Below are 17,042 nucleotides of genomic sequence, written 5' to 3'. Positions count from 1 at the left end.
TGTAATATCTATATAAATGAAGTCCTCATAGTGCACATTACAAAATCATTGTCCCTACATTGATAATAATGGAGCCCTACAATTATATTTGCACATGACTACTTGAGCACTATATGTTCATTCAAACATTGCAACAAACAACTTAGAACTTCATGCACTTAAATGTGACAGAACTACTTAAGTCTCCAACATTGGGCCACTCTCATTGGAACATATGTCCTAGGATTGTATGTGCATATAGATAAAGTTCAAAGTTAAACCATCACAAAACATATTACTTCAATGGTATGTACTTAAAGTCATGTAATGGGACACAACGAAATAACTTTGTACATTAGTTATCGCTTTAATGTGTACATTTGCATGCAAGAATCCTTCAGTTACCTGCCATAACAAGCAATGTATATGGTCTCCCAAGTAAGCAATCAGGCCACCATTCTCCGTATCATCAAGCATCATGCACCCAATACGTGTTATCCACAAAGCAAATGAGCACATCAGCTCAATGAGCTCCTAAGAAACCTATATACTTTAAAGGGTTTCATTTGCACCCATGTTGGCGACCTCTCGCCTTTGCTTTGGATGTTGCTCTGTTGATTCCCGAAAAAACTCCCATTTCTTTGGAGCTTTGTGATGAGTCCCTCAAGGCTCGGAAAAGGTGGTGGCAAGAAGATTCTGAATCTGTTTCACAAACTAGTGAGAAAGCATAGATTTAACACACAAAATTGTTCTCGTTTTCTTCTTAATCAAGATCATTTGACTGTTTTTTATGTGGTATTCCTACGGATGGTTAAGTGAGGGAGCAAAGCAAAGATCAAAAAGTGAGGGAGCAAAGCAAAGATATTCGCATGTGTGCCATGTGCTTTGGTCCACATGCTTGACAATCTTCTCTTGCAGACAAAAACATGCAAATGGCCTAGGCACATACACAGACAAAGAAGGAAGACCCCTCCCCGCCACCCCCACCCCCACCCCCACACTTGCAAACCCCGCCCCCACCAACACAAAAAAAAAACGAACACCACAGACTGCCTACCTTGGCAAACATGTTCAGATCTATTGGAAATAATCCAACTTGGGCATCTCTTGCAAGACTACTGCACAATGCCCTGCGAATACCAAAGTTGATTCAAATCAATCCTCTCTCTCTCTTATGCAGAGCCCAACGCCCCCGACCCCGTGCCCCCGACCATGCTCGCATAACCACAGGAGGATTAGAGGCATCATTTCCCACCACCACATGACTTTCTTCCACCGGCTCAGCTTTACCACATTGGGGTACCATGATGTAGCACCCTATGTGGGATATTTTAGGGTGATGTGAGAGCTTGACACTCTTTGTGTTGGGATTAGTTTTGGCATTTCAGCTCTTGTTCCTTTCTTTTATGATGTCCATGGACATGATGTAATCTTTTGGTCTCATAGGTCATTTTGGCCTTTTGTAGACGCTAATATAACTTTCTTTCTTTCTTTCTCTCAAGTTTGAGGGTTTGGAGGCAAAATAGGCATTCCTCACCAAAAGGTGGACCTTAAAGGGGGCAAAAGACTTACCTTGAGGATGATCTCACATCAGCCCACGTCGCACACAAGAGGAGTGCATGCCACGCATACTATCCCATGTATCTATTTCCAAAGTAATGAAGTCTTCCACCTTTGTGTATATGATCTTTGTGAAGGATAAGAGTGAAGACTCGGTGAAAGACTTAGGAGGGAGAGACTGCAGTTTCTAGAGGGATACAAGGATTGCTTCACGGATGTTATTCCAGGAGAGTTGCCTCTTGAGCGACCACAAGATGACGTGATACAGTTGATTCCGGGGAGTTCACCTCTGAATAGACCTCCTTACCATGTGAGTGCGATACAACAAGAAGAGATTATGACACAAGTACAGGACTTGCTATCAAAGGGGTTGATACGGCCTCATTCTTCACCCTTTTGTTCTCCAGTGCTTCTAGTGTAGAAGAAGGATGTCTCATTCCGCATGTGCATGGATTACAGAGCCTTGAACAAGATTACAATTAAAGAATCGATTTCCTATACCGGGGGTTGATGATATATTGGATCGGTTGAAGATGCAACATCCTCTAGTCGGATTGACTTGAAGAGTAGCTATCATCAAATTCGGATACAACCACAAGATATTCACAAGACTACCTTCCATACTACTTTTGGATTGTCTGAGTATTTGGTGATGCCCACATCGGAAGTATGCATGCACTTTCTTTGATGACATCATTGCGTTTTCCAAGACTGAAGAAAAACACAAAAAGCATTTAGCTAAGGTATTCCAAGAGTTGCGGGAACACAAGTTGTACATCAATAGAAAGAAGAGTGAGTTTTTCTTAGAAGATACATTACCTTGGACATATAGTGTCTAAGGAAGGAGTGAGGATGGACCCAGCAAAGCTTGAGGCCATCAAGAATTGGCCACAATTGAAATCCGTACATGAGGTGCGCAGTTTCTTGGGGTTATGCTCCTATTATAGGAGGTTCATTAGAAACTTTGACACCATTGCCGCTCCATTGCATGATATAACCAAGAAGAAAGTAGTGTTCAGATGGGGTGAGCAACAGAGACATGCCTTCAACCTATTGAAGGAGAAGCTTACTATTGGACCGGTATTGGTCATTCCATACCTAGTGAAACCTTTTGTGGTGGAATGTGATGCAAGTGGGGATTGTACAGGGGTAGTTTTGCAACAAGAAGGGCATGTGGTTGCCTTTGAGAGCCGAGGGTTACAACATGCCGAGAAGCACTTGTTGCAGGTTTATGAGAAAGAACTTCTAGCCGTGATTCATGCTCTTACTTCATGGAAGAATTATTTTCTTGGGACTGATTTCATCGGGAAGACGGATCATCAAAGTTTGAGACACTTTCTGACCCAACTAAGCTTTCCGAGAAGCATATGAGGTGGGCAAACTTTTTGTTCGTGTTTCATTTCCAAATTATCCTTACACCTGGAAAGAAGAATGTGGTTACAGATGCTCTATCTAGGAGACCACATATACATTCAGTGACCATTGCCTATCATAGAGAGTTAGGTTCCATGAGAGATCACTATGTGCATGATGAGGACTTTGGTGGGATTATGTGAAAGCTAGAGGATGGTCAGATAGTTAATCACTATTCCTTGAAAGACGGATATTTGATGATGGATACACATTTATGTGTAACCAAGGATTTGAGGCAAAAAGTGCTTGAGGAGTCACATGCACCACCTTATGCAGGGCATAGAAGTATCTCTTCTACTACGCAGGCATTGGAACAGTACTTGTATTGGCCTAGCATGAGAAAGGATATTGACGAGTATGTATCGAAGTGCTTGACTTGTCAAAAGGTCAAGAATAATCATCAAAAGACTCCAGGATTGATTATGCCGCTACCCGTGCCCGAGAGGCCATGGGAAAGTATAGCAATGGACTTCATTTTTGACTTGCCAAAGTCAAAGTTTGGGAATATTGGTATTTGGACCATTGTGGACAGGTTCAGTAAGCAAGCTCATTTCATTCCAGTGAGGAAGACCATCAAGAACATGGCAAGGCTTTTCTGGCATAGGTGTTCAAACATCATGGAATGCCTAAGTCTATTGTCGGTGATCGAGATCCCAGGACCACTAGTTTGTTTTGGAGAGCATTGTTTGACAATATGGAGACGAAATTGGATTTTTTTTCTCGTATCATCCACAAACAAATGGCCACGGTGAGATAGAAAATTCAGCCATATTGGATTTGCTAAAGTGCTATGTGGCAAAACAAAAAACGGAGTGGGAGAAGTACAATATAGTGCATAGTTTCACAGGAAAGGCGCCGTTCGAGGTTATTTATGGCAAAGTTGTACTACCACCACTTCTAAGGACTCTAAGAATGAGATCTTTGCTGCAGATGAGTATATAAGAGATCTCGATACAGCTTTTGCATAGGTGCGGACAGCCATAGAGAGGTGAGAGGCTAAGTAAAAAAAAGGTTGTGGACAATCATAGAAGGGCGGTGGAGTACAAGGGAGGTGATTGGTAATTGTTGAAGTTTGAGAAAGCAAGGCTTTGAAAGTGAAACGGCAAAGAGAAAGTTTATCCTAAGTTGTCCAACAACTACCATGGACACATTGGAAAAGATAACGATGTGGCTTTCAGACTAGCATTACCCGATCATTCGAGGATTCACAATGCTTTTTGTGTGAGTCTCCTAAGAGCATATAAGGGTCCCGAACCTTTGGAACCAATGAACGAGGATCCACCAGAAGTTGAAGAGTTAGAGAAAGTTCTTCAACCAAAGCAGATTGTCTTTCATAAGGAAAGAATGGGATCATATGGCAAGATTACTAGAGAGTACCTTGTCAAGTTCAAGAATTATTCGACTATGGATGCCAAGTGGGTGGATGAGAACTTCTCTGCGGAGTATCCACAGGTTTTACAAGCATATCAGGTCGCTTTTCAGTTGAAGACAACTGATCAAAAGTCGAGGCGATGTCATCGGCATTTGTATTTTGACATCCAAGGAACCAAGAACAAAGGAGAATGCTCAAGGTTTATATTACACTCTGGGAATATAGTATTCTAGAACTCGAGGATTGTTGTCCAAGTTATATCCAAAAGGAGCAACTCTGAGATTGAACAACACTAAATCTTTTGTACAAAAGTCATGAGACTAGCCATCTCATGGAGGACTATTTATCAGTGAAGGAAATCGGAAATGAGTAAATGGATATGAAGACTCTTAGTCTACTATAGTCAGACTCTAACATGGGTAGTTGGACTACAGTAGGAACTAGTACAAAAACCAACAAATTGGTGTCAAAACCAAGAAACTACTTGTGCATTCATTTGTTCATTTTATTTATGTTTGTGAGTATATCTGTGTATGTGTACCAAGGGTCAAGGACGCCTAGTTAAACCCAAGGACGGGCATGTGTGCACGTGTTTGTGTCTTCTGACATATAAAAGGTGCATGTTGATCTTGATAGGAAGAGAATCATGTTGGGAAACACCTGCCTAAGAGCGACCCTAGAGGTGCAAGGGATGGAAGTATCTGCTGGAGAGGTCAACCCCAAGGTCACTTTATGTGAAGGGTGAAAACAGTGAGGACAAGATGCTCCTCGAAGCCAAGCACAAGAGAAAAGGAAGACATTCCGCATGAAGAACCATGTCTCAAGAGCCAGAGAGAGAAGAGCTAGACCCACAACAATCAAAAAGCAGAGACAAACAAGAAAAAGTGAGGAAAAGCTAAGACAAAGCTAGACCTATCAATTGGGGACAATTGTTTAATAAGTTGGGAGGGATGTCACCAAAGCATCAAAATACACGTTGCGGACATGCAAAAACACAACACAGCAAATATATATATATATATATATATATATATATATATATATATATATATATATATATATATATATATATAAACCGACATCACGTTGATGACGTGGCCTTGCCACATGGCACGATAGCAATGCAAGGCAACCTTACAGGCTTTGAATGATGCGACCAGCTTTTGGAAAGCAAAAGATTAAAAGCTTTTTAAATACTTAAAAGAGAAGAGCCTTTATTATTAAAAAGATGCTTTTTGGGCAAGGGTTTTTCCCAAGTCCTTTTGGGCAAGAACTATAAATTCAGCTATTCTCTCATTGTTGAGACGTGTAAAAAGACAAGAGAGCCCTCTAGCTCTAAGAACTTGTACTCAAGACTCCTCCAAGGGGTTTTATCTAACATAACTCAAGGGGGGGCGGGGGTCGGCCCAAGGCTATTCCAATCCCTAATGTCACCTGGACTCCGCGAGGAAAACACAGGGCAGGAGCACCAGAAGAGAAAACAATGATGAAGAAGGGGTGATACAGCAGAAAACACAGCCCAAACACCACCAGCCACTCTGAAACTGCTTGAAGAAGCAAAAACGCAGCCTACCAAGGTTGCACCGTGACGCCCTGCAGGATGATGCAGGGCAGGGGCACCACCAGATGAAAACGCTGATGGGAAGAGGGTGCAGGAGAACAAAACGCAGCCACTGATGAAAGAAAAACACAGCAGCACTTCTTACTCCAAGAAAAAACAGAGATGAGGGAGGGAAGGGGTCGCCTAGAGGTGGAGAGCCGGGACCTAGACGTCTAATACCATGTGAAAGTATGCACAGGCTGAAGCGATCACAAGGGACAAAAGTAGAGAGAGTCAGAGAGAGGGAGAGAGTAGGCAATGATCAAGTCCTATAATCATAGCATGAGATTACAAGGGGTTGAAGCACCCAGTAGATGGGCGATAGACAATATGCACTGGGATTGATTGATAACAACAAGTGGGAGAGAACTCCATACTATAAGCTTTCACTGAAGTTATGCATGCATAATATATGGAAAGCTTGAATGCAAATATACCTAGACGTGAATGCAAAGATGAAATGCATCTGCTTGCACATGCATGTGTGTGCAAATGTGGGCATGAGTATTTGTTAATGTGAATGCATATGCATAAGCCCACATGCTTAATATATGCAAATCTTACAAATGCACATGCACATGTTTATATGCACAAGCATATGTATACACATGTTGTCATGTGCATGCACATGGACATGCTAATCCCTGATTTGTGGCAGATAAAAACACCAAATTGGGGCAGTATATGCTGTCGCACGCTTAGGGAGGGCTAGAGGTGGACCAGAACCCTATCGGCCAGATGTTGGAGGTCGTGTACTTCCAATTGGCAGCATCAATGTTTTTGAGGGTCCATGGAGCTGGCCGACAGCAAGTCGGCCAGTTGTTTAGTTCCTCCAAGAACCTATAAAAGGCAATCTATTGCTCATTGTCAGTTATCTAATCCCCTATTGGGATAGGTCATAGATTAGGGTGTTGCTACCTTTTTGGGCATACCTAGGGTTGCCAAGACTTGTACATTTTTGTACTATATGAATATGCTAAAAATACAGCTCTCTCTCTCTACTCTCCATCTCTTCTTTGCGTTTTGCATCAAGATGTTCCTATGAAAGGTGCTTAGGGCTGAAAGAAGACACAAAGCTTCTGCACATGTAACATTGGTATCAAAGCTTCGGGCTGATTCTGAGATATCGTTGCTAGCAATGTCCCACCCACCCTTACTGCATCTCGCATGGATGCAACCATCACCCGTGTCTTGATCTTTTGATGGTGTGGTGACCACGCAACATTGTATCAGATTTAGGTTCAGCGATGCTAAACACTGATGGTGTCTTAGATGAAGGTGCACAGTCCAAGCAAAGTAACACACATGTATTATTAATACATGCTTAAGTTATACGTAGCTTATGCATATACATTCACATCCATATGCAAAAGCTCTTATGTACATGCACACAAATGCACGTAAGCATGTTTATATGCACAAGCATATGTATACACATACATGTGATGTGTATGTATGCCTATGCACATGACCTTGTGTTTTGCATAGTTTATGCATGCATAGCTTATGCAAAAGCTCGTGCATAGAGGACTTCGAGCATACAAATGCACATATGCATGTTTATATGCAAACACATACTTTTACACATGCATATGTTGTATATGTATGTCCATGCACAGGGCCATGTGCTTTGCATAGTTTATGCACACATATGCATGTATGTATATTTATATGCAAATGCATGTAATATATATCTCCAAGTTGGGATGAGAAAATGGGATTATGTCTTGATTAGGTTTGTCACATGCGGAAAAACTGCCTATGTTAAAAACTGTGCAAAAACACAGATGAACAGAGAGACGAGAGAGGTTGCTAACAAGTGTTTTCTATATATTCATCAATATATACATAGAACCTGGCCTTGTGGCCTCCCAAAAAGAATCTCCTATGCCTATGACCTGTCCAAAAGCCTAGGGAACACAAACCAACCATCCACTAGGGATGTGAGCTGCTCTTACAGGTCGCATTGGAACACTAGTCAAGCATCCACACAAAAAAGATTACTGGGTGTGTGGGCTGCTCCTACAGGTGTTCCTTGGAGCACCATAAACCATCCACACAAAAGAAAATTTTCCTGCTGAATTGGAAATCAAACATCAAAGCTCTTATACCACTATTACATGTGGAAGCTTGGAGTAGAATTCATTTACTTGGTTGGAGCAGTAATTCAGCACTCCATAAACCAGAATTTGCACATCAGAGAGTGAATGACAGAAACAGAGAGATGTACACCAGATTGGGCCCCACTGTAAAGGTTGCTGAATGAGAATGAACTGACCTGTGGGCTGGTTTCCAGCCCTCAAAAGACTGACCTTGACTTCGCGCAGAGCACCCGTGAAGGTAGCACTATTGGCCGCCTTCTGCTGTACTACTACATAGCACCTATGATGCTTCCAGAGACCTTCCACTGGCTGTGTTTTCCTTCACAAATCACAGCACCTGAATCTTCACCCCTTTCTCCTTGCATTTCTGGCTTGTCGGCAGCCCTGACATGCACACTAGCTGTGGGAGTCTTGCAAGAATGAGAAATATTAAGAATGGAATTCTGAAGCACATTTATATAGGGTATGGAAGCCTGGGGAGCTGGCTGACTAGCATGGCTGACTTGGAGAGGACAAGGTAAAATACCTTTGCCTGCTTTTCACACCTTGGCCCCTACTGGCTTAGGCGCCTATGCATGAACACCTTTCTAGGTCCTTTTTCCCTCAAATAGGCTAGCCATTGGGCTTTAACAGCATGTCCCCCAACTTGGTGTTGCTAGTTGCCATGTCTTATGCGTTCACACACACCAAGAACTCATCCAAACCTAGACATTTGACACCAACAAGTACCCATCCACCCAAATACTGCGTCTAATAAGTGTACAGGGCTCCTTGACACCATAACATCATTTAAGAGGGTTACATCCTCGTGCTAGTCCAAGACTGATGTGTGTAGGATGTGCACGACTAACTCTAGCACACCTGTGGTGACACATTGGTAGACACGTCCCTGGATGGTGACACAATTTGATTGCAGTTCAACCATTAACAGTGATGAACTTCTTCGTCTATGGTTGTCACGATTGTGACTTAGTTCATTATACACAGTCTCCTTATGGTTACAGATACTGAAGTGACATGATTACAGAGGACCCCTACACTCGGATGGTCACGACTATTCGCTCTAGAGACATGCCTCTTCATCAAGAGCCACACTCCTTCGACGATTGGTCACACCCCTTCGCTCTAAGGTTGCAACTCTTCATCCAATGGTTGCAGCTATTCGTCCAAAGGATGTGTCTCTTCGCCTAGAGTCATGACTATTGGTCATGGGATGTGTCTTTTCATTCGTGTCTCTTGGACTCCTATATAAGGAGCCTGTTGTATCACAATTTCAATCAATCAATCAAACATCTGTGTTCAAGTCTACTTTCAGTTTCAGTCTTAAATACACAGATAGTGGATGAAATACTAAGTAATAACAGTAATCCTCACAGTGGTATCAAAGCAAAATTTTTCCCGGGCCTACGGTTGTGAGCCTCTCACCCTCTCCGCTCTACTCCCCTACCCGGTGTTGTATGGAAGAAGCAGAGCGATGGTGGACTTGGCGTGAATCCTTGCTCGTCGTAATGTAAACAAGTACACAAGCTCTCACACCCATATACACGTATTGTGTGTATAGCAGAGAGGGACCCCCTGCTGTATTTCCGGAATACCCTCCCTCCCTGCTGACCGGTGGCGTTCGCAACATGGCAGGAACTGCCCCCTTCGCTGCTGAATATGGAGCCCCCCCCTCTCTTCGCCTTGGTTGCTGCCAATGTGCGCTCTTGTTTGCTGAGCGTGGCGGCCAGTTGTGAGCCGCCTTAATATATTCAGCGACTGCTGGTGGCACATTGTTCGAAGAGACACTGTTCGAAGAGGCGCACCCTCCAGTCGGCGATGTGATCCAGCCTTCGAAGCGGCGCACCCTTCCAGTCGGCGAAGCGTCAACTTTTCAACAAAAAAAAAAAAAGGGCCAACGGCAGCATGTGGCTTCATCGGCGACTTCTGCCAGCCACTTCCTAGGTTCGCTCTCTCTCCTCCAGCGTTGGCCCATCTGCAAGCACCATCTTGCGCGCGCAATGGCAAACGAAGTTTTCGATGTGCCCGTTCCGTATCTCTCGTATGTAGACGAGGTTCCCAAAGACGAACTGCCGCCGGCGGATCCTCTCCCTTCACAGGAAATTATTGTCATCCCGGATTCACCCCTGTCTGAGCCAGAGGTGATCATTATTCCCGATTCCCCGAACCAGTTCCCGCACCAGTTCCAGTTCCTGCACCAGTTCCAATTCCTACACCACAGGCATCACATTTGCCTCAGGATTATCTGAGTGCCGGATAGATGCGGTGAACACTGTTATGATCAAGAGATGGTCTCCATATTGATGGCTATAAACAAATCCTTGGAGCAGCAAAATGCACAGCAACAAGCTGCATTCCAGCGGTTTGAAGCCATGTTCCATCAACAACCAAAAGCTCGTATCGATGAGCTTCAACATGTTTCTCAACAAAAATTCTCTCACCCTAAGCATGGTTATTCAGAGACAACCAGACACAAAGTATCTTCGTGCGAGCAACGCAAGCCTCAGCATGGATATTCTTGGAAATGTTACAGTTCTAAACAACCAACTTCTTATTGGAATCATCAGCAACAAAAGCAGCAACATGAAGCTTCCAAAGGATCACATCTTGGAAAGAAATCAGCCATATCAAGATGGGCTTACTTAGTGGCACGTGTGTCCGACCCTAGTCGAGTACTCGGTCGTGAACGCCGCGACGTTGGACAAGTTTCCCCTTGCAAGCAATGCCCTACATTCAAGTCCTTGCAAGCTCTTGGTGGCAGTGTTGAAGACTTACTCATTCTCACGTTGTGCAAGAGGATCCTTGAGAGGTCTAAGACGCGCAAACAACCTCAACCTCCCCCTTCTACATTGGAAGCCTTAATACCTGCTGAGAAAGCTGAAGATTCAGAAGATTCTGGTACATGTGTGACAAATACAATGTCCACAACCCCTTTTCTTGCCGTGACCCAGGCAGAAGCAATAGCCTCGTCACCGCCCGTGCAAAACGGAGTCTTTGCCTCTGACCAGATACCGGACGCCGTGGTGAATGATGATTCTTCAAAAATGAAGACTCCAATCCTTACCTTCAGTGGTGCAAATGAATCTTTGGACATAACTTGTCCCGAGAACAACTTTCTGAGCACAGAAAAGCATATGGAAGATATTTCTTCTCAACCTACGACAACACTTGAAGACTTTTGTGTTCCAGAAAAATCAATGGAATCCCTTTCAGACATCCAACAGGTGGTTGTCGCCTCTCAGCCGGAAAGCGTGGTGACACAATCAGATAATTTACCAATAGTTTCACTTGAAGCAAATAAAGATTCAATCTTTTCTTGGACAAAGCTCGAAGTTACCAATGATGTTAACAAAAGAGTTCCAGATATGATTCTCATACTTTCGGTAAAGATGAGACAAGTTGCAGATACAGTTAATATTCAGTTTGGTATATACAAGATTGTTATGGTCAACAATAATGTCATGACATGGGATCTAGCAGCTAGAGCTTTGGATGCAGAAGCAATTCAATCATTTCCCTTCTTCCAGAGTCTCAACAACTACCCCTGGAGTCTTATTTTAAGTGGGAGGGAATGTCACGATTGTGACTTAGTTCATTATACACAGTCTCCTTATGGTTACAGATACTGAAGTGACATGATTACAGAGGACCCCTACACTCGGATGGTCACGACTATTCGCTCTAGAGACATGCCTCTTCATCAAGAGCCACACTCCTTCGACGACTGGTCACACCCCTTCGCTCTAAGGTTGCAACTCTTCATCCAATGGTTGCAGCTATTCGTCCAAAGGATGTGTCTCTTCGCCTAGAGTCATGACTATTGGTCATGGGATGTGTCTTTTCATTCGTGTCTCTTGGACTCCTATATAAGGAGCCTGTTGTATCACAATTTCAATCAATCAATCAAACATCGGTGTTCAAGTCTACTTTCAGTTTCAGTCTTAAATACACAGATAGTGGATGAAATACTAAGTAATAACAGTAATCCTCACAATGGTTCTCGGATTGGTGTCTACCAAGGTTATGGGCAGCCTTTCCAGGACTAAACCAAGGTTTATCCTTGGATTTTAACTCAGTTGTGGTGTTTGGAGGCAACCTTCAAGACAACCATGCCAGCTAGAAGATTTTAGCAAAGTGGATAGTATCATCTGCATTCGTGCTATCGTTCCCTCGTGGTGCCCTTATCTGGTGAATGTCACGTAACCTACTAACAAAGAATCCACGCATATGTGGTGTCATCACGGAGTTTCCGTATATAAGTTTCGAAACACACATTCTACAACTCTTAAGTCAAAAGAGTTTGCTAAGAACACCAAACTCATCTCCATCTTGAATAAATTTAGTCTCATAGAGACTCTCTAAATCTGTCCAAGTCACAGGTTTCTGCCAAAAATCCCTTTCACTAGGTCGATGAGGAATCCTTCTACCTACTGGATCTTCCAATTACCTGGATGATAGTGGATAATTGTTATTGTCATGTTACAAGATGGTATGTACCTAGACCGTGGATGCAATCCACTCCAGATTGTCCATCCTTGAGGCAACAATCTATTGATGGCCCCTCGGACGCCAGGGCTGATTCGTGTGAGTTTGTGTGGATGGAGCCTTGGCCCCTATGCTCGGGGGAGATCCGATGTCCTGGATCTATGGTTTGATAGTGAGCTAACCTATGAAACACTAATATAGATACTAATCTTGTGCATGTTTTTTTGTTTAGGAGACCTTGGAAAGACTTTGTCATGTGAATCCCCTGATACTCTCTCTCTCTCTCACACACACACACACAAATTCAGGAGTAATATATTAACCTAAGAAGAACTTTGAAACAAAAAATGCCCAAATGTACACTGTTCAACATTCATGATGCGATCTTTTTCTTTGGTACAAATTACAGATGAGAACTTGTGAATTTGGTTAATACCTGATTTTCTTTCCCGTTATAAGGTTGGATCAAAACAATGCTTCAACTGGAGGATGCAGCACTAAAGCTGAGGCAATTGAAAAAGACCACTGTGCTCTGATGCGACCATCAGATTGAAGGCTGGAGCATCTGATAGACAAAAATGGCGGTATCACTAAACACTGCTCTGAACAGCATCAGCCAGACTGCTTTTGAAGACCCTTGTCAACCTTCAGCTTTCTCACTTTCACTGCATCCTCCCACATGCCCGCTGCACAATAGATGTTTGACAGTTGTACGTAAGGAGCAGCATTATCTGGATCCAACTCCATCAATTTTTCTGCTGCACGCTTTGCCCGCTTCACATCTGAATGCATTTTGCAAGCACCCAGCAGTGTCAACCAAGGCAAAGCAGAGGCTTCAAATGGCATGCTGTGAATCAGCTCCTCCCCTTGATCCACCCTACCCATTCGTCCAAGAAGATCAATCATGCAATTATAATGCTCCTCAATCGGTGTTATGCCATAGTCCTGGACCATGGAAGTAAACCAATAGCGAGCTTCTTCCACTAGGCCAGCATGGCTGCATGCAGAAAGAATGCTAACTAATGTGACCTCATTAGGAATCAACCCAGCACGCTGCATTTTCCTAGAAACTTGCAGCACCTTTGTGGAGTGTCCATGCTGGGCATATGCAGCAATCATAGCACTCCAAGATACCATATTTTGTTGGGGCATTTCATCAAACATGCTCTCTGCATCTTCCAATCGCCCACACTTAGCATACATGCTGACAAGGGCGGTGTCTAGAGCAACGTCAACCTCAAACCCACCATGGATAACACTTGCATGTATCCGCTTTCCTTCATGTAAAGCTGCAGAGCTGGAACATGCATCAAAAATACTGGCCAATGTGACCTTTGTGGGAATCAAGCCTTCCATTCGCATCCCATGCAAGAGTTGCAAGGCTTCTCTCCCATGCCCGTTTTGTGCATAAGCTGCAATCATGGCATTCCATGAAATAACATCCCGCTCGTTCAGTTTGTCAAACATCATCCGCACCTCATTCAAACAGCCACATTTGGCATACAAGTTAACGAGGGCAGTCCCAACAAGAGTATGCGTCTCAAACCCATGTCTAGAGATGAAGGCATGCATCCACTTACCTTCAGCTAGGGAGAGCAGGGTGGAGCAAGCAGACAGGATGCTGACGAGGGTAACGGCATCTGGGGCGATGCATTTTGCCAGCATGTGCTGAAACAGTTTGACAGCTGCCTTGTTTAACCCATTGTCAATGTATGCACCCATCATGAGGTTCCAGGTGAAAACATTTCTGTGGGGCATGTTAGCAAAGACCAGGCATGCATCCTGCATGGCCCCACACTTGCCGTACATTTGGACAAGGAGGTTGCCCATGTATCTGTCTCCTTCAAAACCAGCTTCACGGATGTGTTCGTGGATTCGCTTACCCTGTGAGAGGGCCTTTGCATTGCCACATCGGCGCAAGAGGGAAGCATAATGGTCGGCAAGATCGGTTGGGATGGTTTGCTTTCTGGTGACGGTGAGCACAGCCTTCTCTCCTTCTTGTTTCTTCAATGGGCGCTTGCTGAAGCTTTTGCTTGTTCTGCTGTTGCCTCGCTTGCCAAGGTTTCTTCGAACTGAGTCCACCTGCTGCTGCCCTAGCACCTTGCTGGCTAATGTGGCCATTAACTTCTTTCACAATTCATTGCCCTATGACTCATGATGATGATGGCTTGTCTCGGGACTCAAAAAGACCTATTAGGAGCCAATAACCTATTCATTATTAAGAACTAATGGGAACCCGCTCGTCGTCGCTGCACTAGTCTACCCCCCCTCGTACACTCCTTCCACATGGTAAAATGAGACTAGTATTGGACCCGCGCGTTGCTGCGGCGGCCGGCAAGTAGAGTTCCAGAAAAAATAGGCTCAGTTTCTCCAATTTAGGTCATGTTTTAAGTAAACACAATACATTATTTCAAGTGACTTCATATATACATATCTCAAAATAACATCCATGTCTCGTAGATTTATAGCAAAAACAAAATAACATCCATGTCTCGTAGATTTATAGCGAAAACAAAAATATCATAGTAATGTAGCATACGAAGATGCAAAAAAGGACCAATATTACATATTGTCAAAATGCACCACAAAATACGTATTCTCAGTCAGTAATGTTAGAATCAACAAATTGAATTCTTCTCTTATGGGTGGTGAGAAGGATCATTCATTTGTCTCCTCACAATACGCTCTCTATTGTAAAGCGGTGATCCATCCTGCACATGCTCTACTATCGATGAATGCAAAGAACCTGCACAAACGAAACAACAATAAATCAAATCTCAAAAGGACCTGCATATAACGATAAATCAAATCTCAAAAGGACCTGCATATAACGACACATAAAATCTCAAAAAAATCTTATAATAGAAAAACATAATCAAAATTACCTCGTACAATAGAACATCGAGTGGATGGTACATGAGGAGCTCATCGGGTACTGAATACCCCTCAAATGATGCAAAGCATCTGTCCATCTCTCTCCAAAACAAATAGACACCCCACTCCTCATCAGGAACACCGATCCCGTACATCTCGATGCCTTCGTCGACAACTCTTACCATAAACGTATCAATGTCATGCAATATCCTAAAATCAAAGCATAACAAATAGGTTATACAGTTATTTATATATATGTTCAAAAAATATTTATACAATGCCTAACAATTACACTTATACTTACCCATCCCTATAAGCATCAATCATAATCCGTGCTACGTGACCTGCAGTAATAGGAGCTGACCATAGCGGTGGCTCTGTAGTAGTACAGATAGACATCAGTATAGAATGTCATGTTCCATACTTTGTAATCAAGAAAAGTTATGCAAATATAGAGAATAACTCACCTACTATCCTCGACAAAGACATGTCCAATGTAAAGGTAATCTTAGACATGTCTGTCAAAACATAAACAACAAAAATAGGTACTTTTACCATGGACAAATATGTATAAAAAAAAATCACAACAAAATCAATCAAATTGCAGAACTTAAATAAGAAACCTGACTTGTCATTATGAAGTCATCAAGATCTCCTTATAAACAATATTGCAGAACTTAAATAAGAAACCTGACTTGTCATTATGAAGTCATCAAGATCTCCTTATAAACAATATTGTTTGTTGTAGGTGTATAACTTTGAAGATCATCAAATGAACACTCCACATTAGCGTTATCCTCAAGTAACACCTTCACAGCATGAGGAGACCGTGCTCGTAACAACGCGACATACAATTGCCCATGAGTAAACACTGGAGTCACCAAATACAACCCCAAGACATTTAGGGTTTGGCCTTGTGATTTGTTTATTGACATGCCAAATGCCAGCGCACGGGAAACTGTCTCCGCCTCATGGTGAATGGTAGTTGGGCCTTGCTGCATATAAAGGTAATCCATGGAAGAAATACTCTTTCACCAACTTTAGTACCAGTGATGATTTCAATCTCCAAGACTTTAGAGAGTGAAAGGCCTTACATATGATCCGTGTACCATTACAGAGTCCACGTCTTGGATCCAAGTTACGAAGCAAAATAACAGAAGCTTCTAACTTTAAAACCAAGCAGTGAGGTGGATATCCGCCCTGAAGGTCAATTGTGTTCAAAAATTCTATGGAATATAGGAATGAATTTTTATCATTTTCAAGAATTGAATCTGCACTGAAATATTGCTTAGGCTCACCAGGCATTGCATCCAAAGCTGTTTTATTCACAATATCCACTTGACTATTTATCGGAGCAAGAATATTGCTTAGGCTCACCAGGCATTGCATCCAAAGCTGTCTTATTCACAATATCCACTTGACTATTTATCGGAGCAAGAATAGCACGCTCACTAAAGTATGAAGCATATGTCGTAGTGATAGCCAATTCAGAGTATACCCAATGTACCAAGTCTTTAAGAGTCGATCTTTGCAAAACCATATTACTTGGCAGTGTCACCATCGTATTATCATCGCTACAATCCACTCCATTCCCAATATTCATGACCCACTGTTTAAACTCATTGTATCCATTAGTATTGCTTGATTGAATACGAAT

The 17,042-nt window shown here is 42.9% G+C and overlaps 1 protein-coding gene across 4 annotated transcripts; it reads right to left on the bottom strand.

The window, feature by feature from the left end:
- Window positions 1–309: 309 nt before the first annotated feature.
- LOC147605727 (pentatricopeptide repeat-containing protein At2g13600-like) lies at window positions 310–14,722 on the bottom strand. Of its 4 annotated transcripts, XM_086793364.1 has the most exons (4): window positions 14,092–14,722; window positions 12,948–13,923; window positions 1,037–1,109; window positions 310–681 (listed from the first exon to the last, which is right to left on the bottom strand). In XM_086793364.1, the coding sequence occupies exons 1-2, from the start codon at window positions 14,630–14,632 to the stop codon at window positions 13,124–13,126; spliced, it is 1,341 nt and encodes a 446-aa protein (XP_086649490.1). In that variant the 5' UTR covers window positions 14,633–14,722; the 3' UTR covers window positions 310–681; window positions 1,037–1,109; window positions 12,948–13,123. The 4 variants fall into 4 exon arrangements, with proteins under 4 accessions (XP_086649490.1, XP_086649488.1, XP_086649487.1 ...); XM_086793362.1 differs by having other exon boundaries at window positions 310–693; window positions 12,948–14,719; XM_086793361.1 differs by having other exon boundaries at window positions 12,948–14,719.
- Between the last annotated feature and the right edge of the window lie 2,320 nt (window positions 14,723–17,042).

This window comes from Cibotium barometz, chromosome 59 (assembly GCF_041138505.1).
Source record: "Cibotium barometz isolate CiBa-2024 chromosome 59, ASM4113850v1, whole genome shotgun sequence".
In the NCBI taxonomy this organism is placed as follows: domain Eukaryota; kingdom Viridiplantae; phylum Streptophyta; class Polypodiopsida; order Cyatheales; family Cibotiaceae; genus Cibotium; species Cibotium barometz.
The sequence above is the reverse complement of the archived record's forward strand: the minus strand, read 5'-3'. Positions and strand labels throughout refer to the sequence as shown.

What these genes read in the sequence shown, in the direction of transcription:
- LOC147605727 (XM_086793362.1), bottom strand. Translation starts at nt 14,632, where the DNA reads ATGGCCACATTAGCCAGCAAGGTGCTAGGGCAGCAGCAGGTGGACTCA.